The sequence below is a fragment of the Thalassophryne amazonica genome, chromosome 2 (genome assembly GCF_902500255.1).
Source record: "Thalassophryne amazonica chromosome 2, fThaAma1.1, whole genome shotgun sequence".
NCBI lineage: Eukaryota > Metazoa > Chordata > Actinopteri > Batrachoidiformes > Batrachoididae > Thalassophryne > Thalassophryne amazonica.
Genome location: NC_047104.1, coordinates 147,817,398 through 147,837,226, shown reverse-complemented (window position 1 = coordinate 147,837,226; position 19,829 = coordinate 147,817,398). Strand labels below are relative to the sequence as shown.

Genomic DNA, 19,829 nt, shown 5'->3' with positions numbered 1-19,829 from the left:
TAAAATGTATTTTTTAGTAGTTTGAGAAGTCTTCTGACATGGTCCAGTGTGACTTATATGTCCAAAAACAGGTGTAACAGTACATAAAAATCACAGTTCAGTCCCAGTATCTCATCCCAGTGCCACTTTCCCATTCAACTGAATGGGAAAATGGTCTGAAAGGACCAGGTGGGAAGCGATCCCACACCCTTCTTGCTGTGAGGCAACAGTACTGATCCACCATGCCACCCATTATTATTATTATTATTATTATTATTATTATTATTATTATTATTATTATTATTACACCCACCAAGGATGCACTTGGTTTCAGTGAAGAAGGTTCTGGGTTCAAATCCCACCCCTGCCACATTTCTCCATATAATGTGGAGTTGCGTCAGGAAGGGCACCTGGCGTAAAACCTGTGCCAATATAACATGCTCCACATCCACCTTGGATTTGCTGTGGCGACCCCGAGTGCAAACAAGGGAGCAGCCGAAGAGACGTACTTTTACTAGCCATTTATTTATTTATTTGTCTGTCTGTTAGCAAGATTAGGTCAAAACTACTGCACAGATGTTGACAAAATTTTCACCACAGATAGATATTAGGCAATAGAAGTCTCCTGTTAAGGTTAGAGATCCGGACGGGACCAGACCAGTACTTGGGATGGATTTACATGCAGGGGAGCAAGGAACAGAACGAGTTATGAACGAAAAGAGATTTCTTTACAAAAAGCAACAATTAAGCAATGCTGGTTAGATGGCTTGCTGAGTCAAGGCCGGGCCCGCTTGTAGCACTGGAAATTAGGGTGGTGCAGGTTTCAGTTCTTTATCATAGCACAGTCACAGACAGGGATGAGTGAGAACGGGATCCCACTGAGTACGAGAAGGAACTTAACTGGCATGAAGCAGAGTCGCGCTCTGAGCAGGGAGCTGAGAAGTTCCAAAGTGATGTTGCTGTGCAGGTCGCCAGGAACCAGGAGCCAGGGTAGCATGGGAGCCACTCAGGAAAGTGTCTGGAACACCAGAAAAGACAGTTCGCTCTAATACGGGAATTAGAGAGTTGACCAGTTACCTGGAGTGTAGCTGTGGGAAGCTCAGAAGTCTTAAGTGCTTGGAAGCACCAGGAACACGCGGTCAAGGTCACAGCGGGGATTAAGTAGTCTGCTGTTTATCAGCCTCTCATGCATGGGAGGTGTGTTGCGGTGATGGGCGGTGATGCACAGCAGGTGTGATTCAGCTCTGAGTGCACCATCTGGGGGAAAACTCACAAACTACACTAGGTTAAAAAAGGAAGGAGACAGAAAAAGCAGACCATGACATCTCCATTCAATTTTAGGTTAAATTGGAGGTGATCTGGGTCTGGATCTGGATTCTGGATCAAGATTTCACTTTATAAAGGCTTTGACGGATTATGTCAAAACTATTTCATGGATTCTTACCAAATTTGCACCACAGATAGATATTAGGGTGTGGAAGACTCCACTGGATTTTGGAGGTGATCTGGATCTGGATTGGCAGACGTCAGAAATCTCAGATTGCTCTTATTATTATTGTTGTTTTTATTATTAAATACTTTGTAACTAATGCTGCACTCCAGCAGGTTATGGGCTTGGCACCTTTCAACATTGATACACTGTTTTCAGCAATGATTTTTACCCTTTACAATGAAACAGTGAACCACAGTTACCACCTTAAGAACCATTTCCATGTCTTAGAGTGTACTTTTAAATAAATGGAACTTTGGATGCAGAACTTAATCAGCTTTGCCTCATTTCTTCTGGCATAACAAATGAATTTGAGTGGAGAGCATCCTGTCTGTCCACACACTGGCATCTATCACCGACATTTCAGACACAAATGGGCAGTGCCATTAACAGTAAAGTGACTCCCGCTCTCTGCCAAAGAAGGTCCTGAGGTCCTGGGATCGCTTCCCACCTGGTCCTTTTTGTGTGGCATTTGCATGTTCTGTCTGTGTTTGTGTGGGTTTCTTTCCAAAGATATGCAGATTAGGTGGCTTGGAAAATATCAGATGACTGCAGGGTGTGAGTGAGCGCGTGAACGTGTCTGTCTCTCCATATGTGGCCCTTAAATAGACTGATATCCTGTCCAGGGTGTACCAGTGATTCCTGGGGTAGACTCCACTCCCCAACACTTAATTGGAATAAGCAGGTATAGAAAATGAATGAATGAATGAATGAATGAATGAATAAGTCTTTGTCAAATTCTGCTGTCTGAACCTGAAACATATATATGTAAAATACATATGTAACAAGAGCAATCATAGATTTCTGACATTTGCCAAACCAGATCCAGATCACCTGCAAAACTGAATGGAGTATTCCATGGTGTAATATGTACTGTATATGTGGTGCAAATTTGGTGAGAATCCATAAAGTAGTTTTGATGTAATCCGTCAAAGCCTATGTAAAGTGAAACTTAATCCAGAATCCAGATCCAGATTACCTGCAACATTTAATGGAGTCTTCCATGCCCTAATATCTATCTGTGGTGCAAATTTGGTGTGAATCTGTGAAGTAGTTTTGAGGTAATCCTTCAAAACCTATATAAAGTGAAATACCGAGACACAATCCAGACCTGGTGTCACAGACCGAACAGTCCGCCCCTAAAAATCAGTCCACCTTTTGCATCTGCACATGCGTCATTTTGGACCATAGCAGCACATCTGAGATAGCATCTCTTCACCCAAATCAATCAAATGGATTAATGGGATTATTAACCATCAGATGATCAAGGTAAAACCTCTTAAATCATTCTAAAGTCAGTTTTAAGTAGAAACGAGGCTGTTTTAAGCAGAAACCCAGCGAAATTCCGTGACACTTTGAAATGGCCGATGCGCAGCTAGCAGCTCATTGAGCCGCGGCGCTCTCATCGCTTCTGCCACCTTTTATGATGAAATAATGCTGAACTTATGCCGAAATGATTGATGTACAAAGCATCAGATATCTGTCACTGAGATAGATGATGACTAAAGTGCAGTTTGAAGCAGAAACGAGGTGATAATCTGTGAACCGCGTCATCGGGGGGACCAATTTTTAGGGGGGGCCATTCGGTCTGCGACACTGGATCACCTGCAAAATTTAATGGAGTATCCTATGCCCTAATATTTATCTGTGGTGCAAATTTGGTGTGAATCCATGAAGAAGTTTTGACGTAATCCTTCAAAACCTATATAACGTGAAATACTGAGACAAAATCCGGATCCGCTGTTGCAGACCGATGGTCCACCCCTAAAAATCGGTCCACCTTTTGGATCTGCCCATGTGTTATTTTGGACCACAGCAACTCGTCTGAGATGGAGTCTCTTCACCCAAATCAATCAAATGGATTAATGTGATTATTAACCATCAGATGATAAAGGTAAAACCTCTTAAATCATTCTAAAGTCAGTTTTAAGTAGAAACGAGGCCATTTGAAGCAGAAACCCAGCGAAATTCCGTGACACTTTGAAATGGCCGATGCGCAGCTAGCAGCTCATTGAGCCGCGGCGCTCTCATCGCTTCTGCCACCTTTTATGATGAAATAATGCTGAACTTATGCCAAAATGATTGATGTACAAAGCATCAGATATCTGTCACTGAGATAGATGATGACTAAAGTGCAGTTTGAAGCAGAAACGAGGTGATAATCTGTGAACCGCGTCATCGGGGGGACCAATTTTTAGGGGGGGCCATTCGGTCTGCGACACTGGATCACCTGCAAAATTTAATGGAGTATCCTATGCCCTAATATTTATCTGTGGTGCAAATTTGGTGTGAATCCATGAAGAAGTTTTGACGTAATCCTTCAAAACCTATATAACGTGAAATACTGAGACAAAATCCGGATCCGCTGTTGCAGACCGATGGTCCACCCCTAAAAATCGGTCCACCTTTTGGATCTGCCCATGTGTTATTTTGGACCACAGCAACTCGTCTGAGATGGAGTCTCTTCACCCAAATCAATCAAATGGATTAATGTGATTATTAACCATCAGATGATAAAGGTAAAACCTCTTAAATCATTCTAAAGTCAGTTTTAAGTAGAAACGAGGCCATTTGAAGCAGAAACTCTGCGAAATTCCGTGACACCGGTGCACAGCTAGCAGCTCATTGAGCCGCGGCGCTCTCATCGCTTCTGCCACCTTTTATGATGAAATAATGCTGAACTTATGCAGAAATGATTGCTGTACAAAGCATCAGATATCTGTCACTGAGATAGATGATGACTGGAGTGCAGTTTGAAGCAGAAATGAGGTGATAATCCATGAACCATATCATCGGGGGGACGGATTTTTAGGGGGACCGTTCGGTCTGCGACACCGGATCACCTGCAAAATTTAATGGAGTCTTCCATGTTCTAATATCTATCTCTTGTGAAAATGTCATCAAAATTTGTGCTGTAGTTTTGAAGTAATCCTGGTAACAGACAGACAGACAAATAAATAAATAAATGCCAATGATTTTATTACATCCTTGGCGGACATGATGCCATCGACAAAAAGAACTGTCCATGCCATCCTGCTGCTAACTTGGCACAACACCTAAAATCCAAACATTTGTTTTCATCACCAGAAGTGTTCATACAGTTGTACAAATCAGTCAAAGTCAATCTGTCCACAACACTCCAATGGCGGTGATGTGGTGAGACTCCCAGTCACTGCTGTCCTGCTGCTTTCAATGCAGACTCCAGCAACTTTCGCCTAATCATTATTTATGTTTGAGTGTTTCTTGCTGCATATGCTGTGTGTGTTTCAGAGCTGGCAAGAATGAGCCTGAGCCTGAGCAGCCTGTTCCCAGGAAGGTGGCCATCAGGACGCTGGCCTTAGCTGAGGAGATCGACCCTGACGTCCTGGAGAGCATGCATTCTCTGGGATGCTTCAGAGACAAGGACAAACTCACCAAGGACTTGCTGTCTGAGGAGTGAGTGCAGTGAGGGTGGAGGGAGCGACGAGCCATTAGAACCACTCTTAGCTCAGAGGGAAGAAGAGAAAGATGTGAAACACCAATGAAATTGTCAGATTGATGAATACTTCTATTTAGAATGTCTTCTGATGATGGAGCAGCTGTAACCAGTGTACGCTCAACTGATACTGAGCTCTTTGTCTTCTCTCTGCAGTGACAACCAGGAAAAGATGATCTACTTTCTCCTCCTGGACCGTAAAGAAAGATATCCGAGCCAGGAGGACCAGAATCTACCGCCGCGCAATGAGATCGGTAGGACATTCCAGCCAAAGTTACATTGTGTCAAAGAGTGGAATTAAGAGTGGGAAAGAAGCACGCATTAGTTTGTGTTTTCAAGATGTATATCAACCTCAAGAAATACAACTTTAAAGTCAATTTATATGCAGTTTATTAGTGTTTTGTTTTTGTTTTTTTTCTCTCAAGCCTGTGTGGACATTTCAGTCTTCTAATAGGGATCTGCAATACCAATTTTATTCACGTGTTTGCATGAATAATACAAAAGCACTGCACTCGTAGAGCACAAAGCTCTACCATTCCACAAATTTTTACCTAGGAAAAATTTTCAAGGTCAAAGTCCTGTTAGAAGTGGCTTTTCATAAGATAAGTGGCTTTTCAACATTAAAATCAAATATCTGCTAAATCCACAGTACAGATCAGATGTGGATCAAACTTAGTCTATTTGCTGAGAACACCAGTTTGTATCCAAGTGTCACAAATGAGAGTGTTTGGGGGACTTTTGATTGAGATATAATGCAAAATGTACACCAAATGGGGTTTTCAATATTAAATTCAAATGTCCACAAAATCCACAATCCGGATCAGATCCGGATCAAACTTTGTCGGACGATAGTGAGTGCCAGTCTGTACCTCACCTTCAAATATGAGAGTGATTGGAGCACGTTTGTTTTAGACATAATGTAAAATATACATTAAATTGGGTTTTCAATGTTAAATTTAAATGGTCACAAAATGTAATCCAGATCAGATCCGGATCAAACTTTGTCGGACGATAGTGAGTGCCAGTCTGTACCTCACCTTCAAATATGAGAGTGATTGGGGCATGTTTGTTTAAGACATAATGTAAAATATACATTAAATTGGGTTTTCAATGTTAAATTTAAATGGTCACAAAATGTGTAATCCAGATCAGATCTGGATCAAACTTTGTCGGACGATAGTGAGTGCCAGTCTGTACCTCACCTTCAAATATGAGAGTGATTGGAGCACGTTTGTTTTAGACATAATGTAAAATATACATTAAATTGGGTTTTCAATGTTAAATTTAAATGGTCACAAAATGTGTAATCCAGATCAGATCCGGATCAAACTTTGTCGGACGATAGTGAGTGCCAGTCTGTACCTCACCTTCAAATATGAGAGTGATTGGGGCATGTTTATTTAAGACATAATGTAAAATATACATTAAATTGGGTTTTCAATGTTAAATTTAAATGGTCACAAAATGTGTAATCCAGATCAGATCCGGATCAAACTTTGTCGGACGATAGTGAGTGCCAGTCTGTACCTCACCTTCAAATATGAGAGTGATTGGGGCATGTTTGTTTAAGACATAATGTAAAATATACATTAAATTGGGTTTTCAATGTTAAATTTAAATGGTCACAAAATGTGTAATCCAGATCAGATCCGGATCAAACTTTGTCGGACGATAGTGAGTGCCAGTCTGTACCTCACCTTCAAATATGAGAGTGTTTGGGGCACATTTGTTTAAGACATAATGTAAAATATAACTTAATTGGGTTTTCAATGTTAAATTTAAATGGTCACAAAATGTGTAATCCAGATCAGAGCCGGATCAAACTTTGTCGGACGATAGTGAGTGCCAGTCTGTACCTCACCTTCAAATATGAGAGTGATTGGGGCATGTTTGTTTAAGACATAATGTAAAATATACATTAAAATGGGTTTTCAATGTTAAATTTAAATGGTCACAAAATGTGTAATCCAGATCAGATCTGGATCAAACTTTGTCGGACGATAGTGAGTGCCAGTCTGTACCTCACCTTCAAATATGAGAGTGATTGGGGCATGTTTGTTTAAGACATAATGTAAAATATACATTAAATTGGGTTTTCAATGTTAAATTTAAATGTTCACAAAATGTGTAATCCAGATCAGATCCGGATCAAACTTTGTCGGACGATAGTGAGTGCCAGTCTGTACCTCACCTTCAAATATGAGAGTGATTGGGGCATGTTTGTTTAAGACATAATGTAAAATATACATTAAATTGGGTTTTCAATGTTAAATTTAAATGGTCACAAAATGTGTAATCCAGATCAGATCTGGATCAAACTTTGTCGGACGATAGTGAGTGCCAGTCTGTACCTCACCTTCAAATATGAGAGTGATTGGAGCACGTTTGTTTTAGACATAATGTAAAATATACATTAAATTGGGTTTACAATGTTAAATTTAAATGTTCACAAAATGTGTAATCCAGATCAGATCCGGATCAAACTTTGTCGGACGATAGTGAGTGCCAGTCTGTACCTCACCTTCAAACATGAGAGTGATTGGGGCATGTTTGTTTAAGACATAATGTAAAATATACATTAAATTGGGTTTTCAATGTTAAATTTAAATGGTCACAAAATGTGTAATCCAGATCAGATCCGGATCAAACTTTGTCGGACGATAGTGAGTGCCAGTCTGTACCTCACCTTCAAATATGACAGTGTTTGGGGCACGTTTGTTTAAGACATAATGTAAAATATAACTTAATTGGGTTTTCAATGTTAAATTTAAATGGTCACAAAATGTGTAATCCAGATCAGATCTGGATCAAACTTTGTCGGACGATAGTGAGTGCCAGTCTGTACCTCACCTTCAAATATGAGAGTGATTGGGGCATGTTTGTTTAAGACATAATGTAAAATATACATTAAATTGGGTTTTCAATATTAAATTTAAATGGTCACAAAATGTGTAATCCAGATCAGATCCGGATCAAACTTTGTCGGACGATAGTGAGTGCCAGTCCGTACCTCACCTTCAAATATGAGAGTGATTGGGGCATGTTTGTTTAAGACATAATGTAAAATATACATTAAATTGGGTTTTCAATGTTAAATTTAAATGGTCACAAAATGTGTACTCCAGATCAGATCCGGATCAAACTTTGTCGGACGATAGTGAGTGCCAGTCTGTACCTCACCTTCAAATATGAGAGTGTTTGGGGCACGTTTGTTTAAGACATAATGTAAAATATAACTTAATTGGGTTTTCAATGTTAAATTTAAATGGTCACAAAATGTGTAATCCAGATCAGATCTGGATCAAACTTTGTCGGACGATAGTGAGTGCCAGTCTGTACCTCACCTTCAAATATGAGAGTGATTGGGGCATGTTTGTTTAAGACATAATGTAAAATATACATTAAATTGGGTTTTCAATGTTAAATTTAAATGGTCACAAAATGTGTAATCCAGATCAGATCTGGATCAAACTTTGTCGGACGATAGTGAGTGCCAGTCTGTACCTCACCTTCAAATATGAGAGTGATTGGAGCACGTTTGTTTTAGACATAATGTAAAATATACATTAAATTGGGTTTTCAATGTTAAATTTAAATGTTCACAAAATGTGTAATCCAGATCAGATCCGGATCAAACTTTGTCGGACGATAGTGAGTGCCAGTCTGTACCTCACCTTCAAATATGAGAGTGATTGGGGCATGTTTGTTTAAGACATAATGTAAAATATACATTAAATTGGGTTTTCAATGTTAAATTTAAATGGTCACAAAATGTGTAATCCAGATCAGATCTGGATCAAACTTTGTCGGACGATAGTGAGTGCCAGTCTGTACCTCACCTTCAAATATGAGAGTGATTGGAGCACGTTTGTTTTAGACATAATGTAAAATATACATTAAATTGGGTTTTCAATGTTAAATTTAAATGTTCACAAAATGTGTAATCCAGATCAGATCCGGATCAAACTTTGTCGGACGATAGTGAGTGCCAGTCTGTACCTCACCTTCAAACATGAGAGTGATTGGGGCATGTTTGTTTAAGACATAATGTAAAATATAACTTAATTGGGTTTTCAATGTTAAATTTAAATGGTCACAAAATGTGTAATCCAGATCAGATCTGGATCAAACTTTGTCGGACGATAGTGAGTGCCAGTCTGTACCTCACCTTCAAATATGAGAGTGATTGGGGCATGTTTGTTTAAGACATAATGTAAAATATACATTAAATTGGGTTTTCAATATTAAATTTAAATGGTCACAAAATGTGTAATCCAGATCAGATCCGGATCAAACTTTGTCGGACGATAGTGAGTGCCAGTCTGTACCTCACCTTCAAATATGAGAGTGATTGGAGCACGTTTGTTTTAGACATAATGTAAAATATACATTAAATTGGGTTTTCAATGTTAAATTTAAATGGTCACAAAATGTGTAATCCAGATCAGATCCGGATCAAACTTTGTCGGACGATAGTGAGTGCCAGTCTGTACCTCACCTTCAAATATGAGAGTGATTGGGGCATGTTTATTTAAGCCATAATGTAAAATATACATTAAATTGGGTTTTCAATGTTAAATTTAAATGGTCACAAAATGTGTAATCCAGATCAGATCCGGATCAATCTTTGTCGGACGATAGTGAGTGCCAGTCTGTACCTCACCTTCAAATATGAGAGTGATTGGGGCATGTTTGTTTAAGACATAATGTAAAATATACATTAAATTGGGTTTTCAATGTTAAATTTAAATGGTCACAAAATGTGTACTTCAGTTCAGATCCGGATCAAACTTTGTCGGACGATAGTGAGTGCCAGTCTGTACCTCACCTTCAAATATGAGAGTGTTTGGGGCACGTTTGTTTAAGACATAATGTAAAATATAACTTAATTGGGTTTTCAATGTTAAATTTAAATGGTCACAAAATGTGTAATCCAGATCAGATCTGGATCAAACTTTGTCGGACGATAGTGAGTGCCAGTCTGTACCTCACCTTCAAATATGAGAGTGATTGGGGCATGTTTGTTTAAGACATAATGTAAAATATACATTAAATTGGGTTTTCAATGTTAAATTTAAATGGTCACAAAATGTGTAATCCAGATCAGATCTGGATCAAACTTTGTTGGATGATAGTGAGTGCCAGTCTGCCCTTCACCTTCAAATATGAGAGTGATTGGAGCACGTTTGTTTTAGACATAATGTAAAATATACATTAAATTGGGTTTTCAATGTTAAATTTAAATGGTCACAAAATGTGTAATCCAGATCAGATCCGGATCAAACTTTGTCGGACGATAGTGAGTGCCAGTCTGTACCTCACCTTCAAATATGAGAGTGATTGGGGCATGTTTGTTTAAGACATAATGTAAAATACACATTAAATTGGGTTTTCAATGTTAAATTTAAATGGTCACAAAATGTGTAATCCAGATCAGATCCGGATCAATCTTTGTCGGACGATAGTGAGTGCCAGTCTGTACCTCACCTTCAAATATGAGAGTGATTGGGGCATGTTTGTTTAAGACATAATGTAAAATATACATTAAATTGGGTTTTCAATGTTAAATTTAAATGGTCACAAAATGTGTACTTCAGTTCAGATCCGGATCAAACTTTGTCGGACGATAGTGAGTGCCAGTCTGTACCTCACCTTCAAATATGAGAGTGTTTGGGGCACGTTTGTTTAAGACATAATGTAAAATATAACTTAATTGGGTTTTCAATGTTAAATTTAAATGGTCACAAAATGTGTAATCCAGATCAGAGCCGGATCAAACTTTGTCGGACGATAGTGAGTGCCAGTCTGTACCTCACCTTCAAATATGAGAGTGATTGGGGCATGTTTGTTTAAGACGTAATGTAAAATATACATTAAATTGGGTTTTCAATGTTAAATTTAAATGGTCACAAAATGTGTAATCCAGATCAGATCTGGATCAAACTTTGTCGGATGATAGTGAGTGCCAGTCTGCCCTTCACCTTCAAATATGAGAGTGATTGGAGCACGTTTGTTTTAGACATAATGTAAATTATAACTTAAATTGGGTTTTCAATGTTAAATTTAAATGGTCACAAAATGTGTAATCCTGATCAGATCCGGATCAAACTTTGTTGGACGATAGTGAGTGCCAGTCTGTACCTCACCTTCAAATATGAGAGTGATTGGGGCATGTTTGTTTAAGACATAATGTAAAATATACATTAAATTGGGTTTTCAATGTTAAATTCAAATGGTCACAAAATGTGTAATCCAGATCAGATCCGGATCAAACTTTGTCGGACGATAGTGAGTGCCAGTCTGTACCTCACCTTCAAATATGAGTGTTTGGGGCATGTTTGTTTAAGACATAATGTAAAATATAAATTAAATTGGGTTTTCAATGTTAAATTTAAATGGTCACAAAATGTGTAATCCAGATCAGATCTGGATCAAACTTTGTCAGACGATAGTGAGTGCCAGTCTGTACCTCACCTTCAAATATGAGAGTGTTTGGGGCATGTTTGTTTAAGACATAATGTAAAATATACATTAAATTGGGTTTTCAATGTTAAATTTAAATGGTCACAAAATGTGTAATCCAGATCAGATCTGGATCAAACTTTGTCAGTCAATAAAGGATACCATCCTACATAATGCTCACAAATATGAAAGACATTTGATATTTTTTGACAGAGTTATGAATTTGTGAACATTTGTTCAATGTTAAAGATAAGGGATTTTTTTTTCCAGTTTGCCAAGATTTTTCCTGACTTTGTCCTGTGACCTATGAACTTGAAAATTGAATCAGTTTTTGCCTATCAGCATATGAATCTTCATTGGTGGAGGTCGTGAGAAGCTTTGTGATGCAGTAACAGCTTGCAGTTATGTCTGAGTGTCTGAGTGTGTGCTCGAAGTTGTTTCAGCATGAAGTACACCACAGTACTCAAAAGGACACACGATAGCACAAAACATTATTTGCACGGCTCAACAAGACAGTTTGAAACAGTGCTAGACACAGTTTGTTGCAGACTCAACGTTTTGGACCATGAGGTTTAGTTACTAATTCACTGCTAAAATAAAAAAGATACTGTGAGCTACATCAAATACGAGGTCTGTCCGTAAAGTATAGGTCCTTTTTATTTTTTTCAAAAACTATATGGATTTCATTCATATGTTTTTACGTCAGACATGCTTGAACCCTCGTGCGCATGTGTGAGTTTTTCCACGCCTGTCGGTGACGTCATTCACCTGTGAGCACTCCTTGTGGGAGGAGTCGTCCAGCCCCTCGTCGGAATTCCTTTGTCTGAGAAGTTGCTGAGAGACTGGCGCTTTGTTTGATCAAAATTTTTTCTAAACCTGTGAGACACATCGAAGTGGACACGGTTCGAAAAATTAAGCTGGTTTTCAGTGAAAATTTTAACGGCTGATGAGAGATTTTGAGGTGATTCTGTCGCTTTAAGGACTTCCCACGGTGCGAGACGTCGCTCAGCGCTCTCAGCCGCCGTCGTCAGCCTGTTCAAGCTGAAAACCTCCACATTTCAGGCTCTGTTGATCCAGGACGTCGTGAGAGAACAGAGAAGTTTCAGAAGAAGTCGGTTTCAGCATTTTATCCGGATATTCCACTGTTAAAGGAGATTTTTTTTAATGAAAGACGTGCGGGCGGATTGCAGCGTCGGCTCGCAGCCGCCGCGACGCTCCGTCACAGGAAAAACACCTCTGTTGGAAGCCTTAAGGACAAGTTGGAACATCTCCAGCTGATAAACAATTTCTCATATACTCACTCCACTGAAAGCCATCAAAAGCCAACTGGATTTTAACAAATGGTTATCAACACAGAGGTGTTTTTCCTGTGCCGCCGAAATTATGTGGAAAAAAATAAAAAATACCAAACATATTAACCCTCTGGGTTCAAAATAACTTTTGAATGATATGATATAGAAACTTCCTTTTTTTTTTTTTTTTTTTTTGCTGAAAAGGTAACTCAGTGGACTTTCGAGCTCGCCATCGGCCATCTTTGTACTCCTCATAGAAGCTGTGTGATGATGTGTGCAATGTGAGTGTCCAATCGGAATTGGTTCACCGTCACATGGTTTTCCAAAATCCAATCGTAGAGCAGATTTACCTCACGTGAAAAGCCAAAGATCATTTTCAGGAGTGATGTGTTACTAGTTGGCTTGTTTGAATAGCCCTCTGGGTGCTCCATTGAGTACATACTATTAGTACACACTCAGTGCGCCCTGCACCATTACGCACAGCGATCAGTGAAAGCAGGAGCACACAGAGAACCTCTGATGAGAATCTCACGTGCTCAAACAAAGAGTGTGTAACTATCAGGATTGCTCCACTAGTATGCATGTGAATGTTACTGGAAAACAGTTGTTTATTATAGTTTGTGTGTTTTGAATAAATGTGTGTGGAAAATTATTTTTCACTTTGTTTTTTCCTTGCATATTTTTGGTTGTAAACCTTTATTACACTTATAAAACACAACAAAAACATATCTATTCTGAAAGCACAGGTTGTCCTGAAAACAAAGAGACATAAAACTTGATTGTGGGATGCAGGGAGAGCTGTTAACAGCAATAATAAAACATTTATGCAAGGCGAGTGAACTGTCTAAAAAATGCCCTCGGACCCCAGAGGGTTATTATTTTTGACCATGAAGAATTACATAAACTTTTAGACATTTTTAGAGGACAAGACTCTTACATTTCAAAACATTTTTTAACAGATCTGTTTTTTGGGTTCCCCAGTCAATGAAATTGGCAGCAAGACGCATGCCGTCTTAAGCCTACTCGGGCTGAAAACGCGTTGTTCGACTGAAGGATTCCTGCTTCCATTTCCAGTGGATGGAAATGGGGAAATCACAATTAAAGCTTTAATTTCTGAGTACCATAAACAAGAATCCACAAGTGTTTAGTTTTAACACATTAAAATGTTAACCCAAGAATATTGAGCCAACCTCTGTTTAGCCTTTGGGCTTTTTATTCATTTATTTATTTATTGTCAGGTTTTTGTTTAGTTGTGACAGCAGTGTTTCTTTTTTCTATTTCTTCTTGGAGAGTGTATGTTCCAGCATTAGTAAAAATTTTTTCTTGCTTTTTTTTTGCGTTGTTATCACTCACTGCGGGCAAAGACAGGTTTTACATCCACAGAATACACACTGACAAATGTGAAAAGGAAATCGTAATAAAGATAATATTAGTTTCCGAGCTTACTAACAGGTGCAAAGAAGAAAAAAAAATCAGTTTGTGTACGAATTACTTGTCATTAGTCTACCACTGTGATTTAGTCCAAGGCATTTTAGTATGGGGTCCTGGTCTTTGTACAACAACCCTTTAAGATGAAAAAAAAAAGATTTTGTGTCTCATTTTTTGGCTACTTTTTAATGTAATTGTAATGACATTCATGTGAGGAAGCAAAGGACAAAATCAGCAAATGGTCTAAACCCCAGACCAGCAGCCATGACAACCTTAAATTGGTCTGAAGTAGGATTTGGTGACATCTACTGGTTAGGCTGTCATACTGCAGACAAACCAATAAACAAAACAAAACTCTGACATTTTAAAGTGTTGCTCATGTGGATGTGCCCCCATCGTAGTTGATAAAATAATTTATAAATGGCAATCAAACCAGTTCACCTGCTTGAGTAGACTGTTAGCAATGGATTGGAATTAGCACGCAAGCTAAAATGACCCAAGTTGAGGCGATGACAACACAGTGAGATTCAGTGAGGTTCTACAGGATGAAGGTCGACTCAGCAAGTCCCTCCATTTCTCAAAAGCTGTGCCAGTGGTGATCTGTGTTTTTGCTTGACATCAGTCTGATTCATGTTTGGCCTGATGGGCGTCTGCAGAAAACTTTTCTTTTTGCTTCTTTTTAGTTTTGGTTCAACTGTTCTTGGAGCTGCTTGTTTGTTGGTGCAAGCTGAGTCTGTATTGCTATCTGCACCAACTTTGTTTGCTTTGCTGTCCAGGAAGTGTTAGCCAGGAGCTCACATATAAATATGGTGATCTGACCTGGATTCTTTTTGAGAACATTCAATTCAATTTTCAATTTATTTTCATTTATATAGCGCCAAATCACAACAGAGTTGCCTCAAGGCGCTTCACACAAGTAAGGTCTAACTTTACTAACCCCAGAACAACAGTGGTAAAGAAAAACTCCCTCTGAGGAAGAAACCTCAAGCAGACCAGACTCAAAGCGGTGCCCCTCTGCTTGGGCCATGCTACAGACATAAATTACAGAACAGTTCACAAAACGAATATACAGGAAATGCTGTTGGTGCACAGGACAGGAGGGTCTCCAGCACAAATACCACACCCATCTCTGGACGGAGCTGCATCTTAAACAGAGAGAAAAAAAAATGAATCAGGCATCAGAAAGACAAGAAATACAGTATAATTCATCAGCATTAAACAACAAGAAAAACAGGAAATACTAAGGTACTCGCTGGCCACTAGCCCTGAGTTTCTGATTCATGTCAAAAGTCTGGCTGCAGCATTTTGAACCAATTGGAGACCCCTAATGCTAGACTGCGGTAAACCAGAAAATAGAACATTGCAGTAGTCCAATCTAGAAGAGATAAATACATGGATCAGTGTCTCAGCATCAGCCATAGACAGGATGGGACAAATCTTCGCTATATTTCGCAGGTGGAAGAAAGCAGTCCTCGTAATATTTCTAATGTGGAGGTCAAAGGACAATGTAGGTTCAAAAATTAGCCCAAGGTTCCTCACCTTGTCAGTGTGATGTATGACACACGAGCCGAGGCTGAGCGTTAACTGGTCAAATTGATGCCGATGTCTCAATGGACCAAGAACCATCATTTCAGTCTTATTGGAGTTTAAAAGTAGGAGGTTTCTAGGCAACCAACTTCTCACTGATGTAAGGCAATCTTCTAAGGATTTTATGTGAATGAGATTACTAGCAGTTATCGGCATGTATAACTGAGTATCATCAGCATAGCAGTGAAAGGTAATCCCAAACGGCAGAATATGTGCGCAAGGGGTGCTATATAAAGGGAGAAAAGCAGGGGCCTAAGACAGACCCCTGTGGAACCCCAAATTTGATGTCACTAAGGTTAGAGGTAGTGTTACTGTACAAAACACAGTGACAACGACTGGTCAAGTATGACGTCAACCATGCAAGGGCACTCCCAGTAATCACAAACTGATTTTCCACCCTATCGAGTAGAAAATGATGATCCACGGTATCAAATACAGCACTGAGATCTAACAGCACCAGAGCCATAGTGGTATCTGAATCCACTGCAAGCAGATCATTCACCACTTTAGGGAGAACTGTCTCTGTGGAATGATATTTTCTAAAAGCAGACTGCAGTGGCTCAAAAAGATCATTCTCAGTAAGATTGTCCACGAGCTGCCGTGACACCACTTTTTCTAGAATTTTAGAGCAAAATGATAGATTTGATATCGTCTGGTCGTTTTTCAATACACAGGAGTCAAGATTAGGTTTCTTAAGTAATGGTTTAATCACTGCAGATTTGAAACATTTAGGAACAGATCCAGAAGTTAAAGAAGGATTAATAATTTCCAGCACAGTCAGCCCAAGAGTGAGCCACAGGTCCTTAAACAGCTTTGTTGGTATACATAGGATCAAAGAAACAGGTTGTGCTTTTTTTGACGGTATAGATTTCGTCAGCATGCCTATAGGTATACTCTCAAATTCTGTAAACCTGCAGCCCTGAACATAGTTTCAGGGCTGCAAAATGAAAACCTTGTTACAAAATGTCCTCCTTCTTGCCACTTTAATCTTGTGCTCCTGGACAACAACTGTGCAAGGATCCAGTCTCAGACTTCCAGAGCTGTGACAGCAAGACATTCTTGCCACCAAACAGCCAACAACTGGGCATCAAGGCCATCGGGAATCTACAAGAAGTGACATGTAAATCCAAGTTGGTTGCCCTTTCTAATTGATCAGTTCACATGAATTTAAATTAAATGAGGTGTTGATATAAAGCTTCGAACACCCAGGTGTCCATTGTATTGATTGATTGCTCCTGTGACAGTAAACAGTTTTGTCACTCTCATTGAGCTTTCTGAGCCATTCATCAGTTCATTTGCTGCCATGCAGTGCTGGTTTTTGTAATTATGTCTCCCATACAGGTAGTGTTTGGGTTCCATTTTTTTTTTCTATTTGTGAATCGCCTACTTGAAAGACATATGGATGCATTTTAATAGAATTTGGTAGACGATTATACTGTGGTTAAAGGACGAGGAACAGTTAATTTGATTCAGAGGATCTGGATTCATATGCAATATTTACGTATATGTTTTCCATTAATTGTATTTAGCATAGTGAAACATCACCTCCACCAGCATTTCAGCACAGCTACAAAGGTCTTTTGTTGTTGAAGGAGAGTCAATCGAATAATAATGGTTGGACAGTCATATGTAGTTGTTTTAATAGCTATGAAATTTTGTTTGGAGATTTTCATGTCTATCACAGATGTAGATGGGCAGTTGTTTTTGAATTTAAGGAGACAACCCTTTAAATCTGCCTTCTTGTATCATCATGACTTGTTTTTATTCCTAACCCAAGTCACATTTTGTTTCATTCTGTTCAATTTTGTTTATCTTTTTTTTGTTGTTGTTTTTGAGTGGCAGGGGTGACAGCCAATCAGAGTAGAGTGACACCGTGGCATCACAGGCTGGTCTTGTTCACTGCAAAACTCCATTTTGTTTGTGTATAAATATAACCTCTTTGTCATATATTATGCAAAAGCTAGTGAGAAATAGACTTCTAAAACTGAAAACACTGTTTTTGTTGACCTTCCACCAAACTACCATTTAGCAGACATTAGTGTGGTGACATCACAGGCTGCTAGCTAGGTGGAAACTCTGTTTTGTTTGTGTATAAATATAATCTCTTTGTCATATATTATGTAAAAGCTAACGAGAAATAAACACTTCTAAAACTGAAACCGCTGTCTCTGGGGTGATTTACAAGACATTTCGCTGACGACAACGACAGCGTGCATGCTAACTTTCGCTAACTCAAAGCTAACTCATCACACTGGGCAAAAGCACATTCTTGTCAAAAGCTCATGTATATGCACATGCACGCCCTCCTGCAGACACCATTAAAATGTAAATAGTAATTATGATTGATTGATTGATTGATTGATTGAAGGGCTTTATTTAACATGTCCAAATTGTATGTAAGACAATAGGATCTTAATAATTCATTAAATAACTGCAAATTATAAAGATGACAAAGCTCATACGGCCGAGGGTATTTGGCATTGCGTTATATTTTTAAAATAGGTCCTTTTTTTTTAGCTGAAAGTATTGATGTTGAACCGAACTGTTGTTGTATTTCTTATTACTGAATGTTGGATGAGTTTTATGTGTTAGCTGTTTGGTTTCTGACTTGTTGCTGTCCTTCTGTTGTCCATTTATTGACCTCTGTCCTTTCACCTCACCCTGGCCGTGCTCAGTAGACCCTCCCAGGAAGCGAGTGGATTCACCAATGTTGAGCCGCCACGGCAAGCGAAGACCCGAGAGGAAGTCCATGGAGGTGCTGACTATAACCGAGGGAGGCTCTCCTGTGCCTGTACGACGAGCCATCGACATGGCCACACATGGGCAGAGGTAAAAACCTCCAAAGACATGCATGTGGGCTCATAAGCATGTGAAAACACAGATCAGGCACAAAAATGTAAGTGTAAAAGTCACAGATTATCATCAGTATTGATGAGCACTGTATTTAATCCCAGTTCAGAGGAGGAGCAGCTCTTCACATTGAGCCTCTTCTTATATAGTTCAATCTACTCTTGACTGGAGCAGATTGTCTAACGTTGACTGAGTTTCAACAGTCCCACTGAAGCTTTTCCTTCTTAGTGAACTGTGATTGTAATACATCAGACATACGTCTTCGCCGCTCGGTTGTTTTGGATTGTTTGTGATGTGTGAAATGGGACGAAAGCTCTGGTGTCAAGTCACAACTGCTGTTGAACTGCATGAAGTGGAAACTGAAATGTTATGTGCATGGAGCATGCAGTTAAAGAGGACAGACGCATCCCTCTGCAAGGAGCTGGAAGCAGTAAGCCTCATATTTGTCAAGTCAGTACATGTAGTGTGGTTCTTTGTATCGCTTGTTGCTAAAGAGAGATCATTGTAATTTGGATCCAACATTATATCCAAGATTGAGTTGAACTGTTTGTGCCTTCAGAAAATGTCTCACTAACACTTCCTGTGAGATTTGATACCTTTTTTGGGTAGCATACGGCAGCTGGGACCGCTGCCATGAAAATATATATTTGACCCTTGACATTCACATTGACCATTAAACATAATTTGCTCTTAATTGATCTGTCGGAGGTTTTAGGAGAGTCACTGGCACTCTCTTGCTCCTGACAAATAAGTACTTTGTGTACTTTGTGTGAAAAAAGTTGCAGTCACACATACACTCAACAAAAATCTAAATGCAACACTTTTGGTTTTGCTCCCATTTTGTATGAGATGAACTGAAAGATCTAAAACTTTTTCCACATACACAATATCACCATTTCCCTCAAATATTGTCAATCGTGTGTCATCTTTGTGCGGATTAAAGTCACTAACTAGGACTCTTGTCTTGTGAGAAAGAAACGAGAATTGTCCTTCCATTCCCATTTTGTGGGACTAAATGCACAGCTCCAAACGCTGAAGTTTGAAAGATAGCTTTCGGTCCGAATTAATAACTTCAAAGCAAATTGCCGTTTTAAATCAAATGAAAAAAAGCTCAGCTCAGAGGCTATGTAGTTAAATTTGTCTCATTAATATCTGAAAGGAAATGATTTTGGCAAAAACTACAGATTTTGTTTATTTATACACTCAACAAAAATATAAATGCAACACTTTTGGTTTTGCTCCCATTTTGTATGAGATGAACTCAAAG

General features: G+C 39.0%; 1 protein-coding gene across 1 annotated transcript in view; it reads left to right on the top strand.

The window, feature by feature from the left end:
- The window catches only part of LOC117504370 (serine/threonine-protein kinase BRSK2-like), a 175,379-nt gene that overhangs the window by 74,577 nt on the left and 80,973 nt on the right, over window positions 1–19,829 (top strand). Inside the window, exons 9-11 of the mRNA XM_034163836.1 lie at window positions 4,739–4,903; window positions 5,100–5,197; window positions 18,391–18,541. Of these exons, the coding sequence (XP_034019727.1) occupies window positions 4,739–4,903; window positions 5,100–5,197; window positions 18,391–18,541 (414 nt within the window). The remainder of the gene's footprint in view (window positions 1–4,738; window positions 4,904–5,099; window positions 5,198–18,390; window positions 18,542–19,829) is intronic.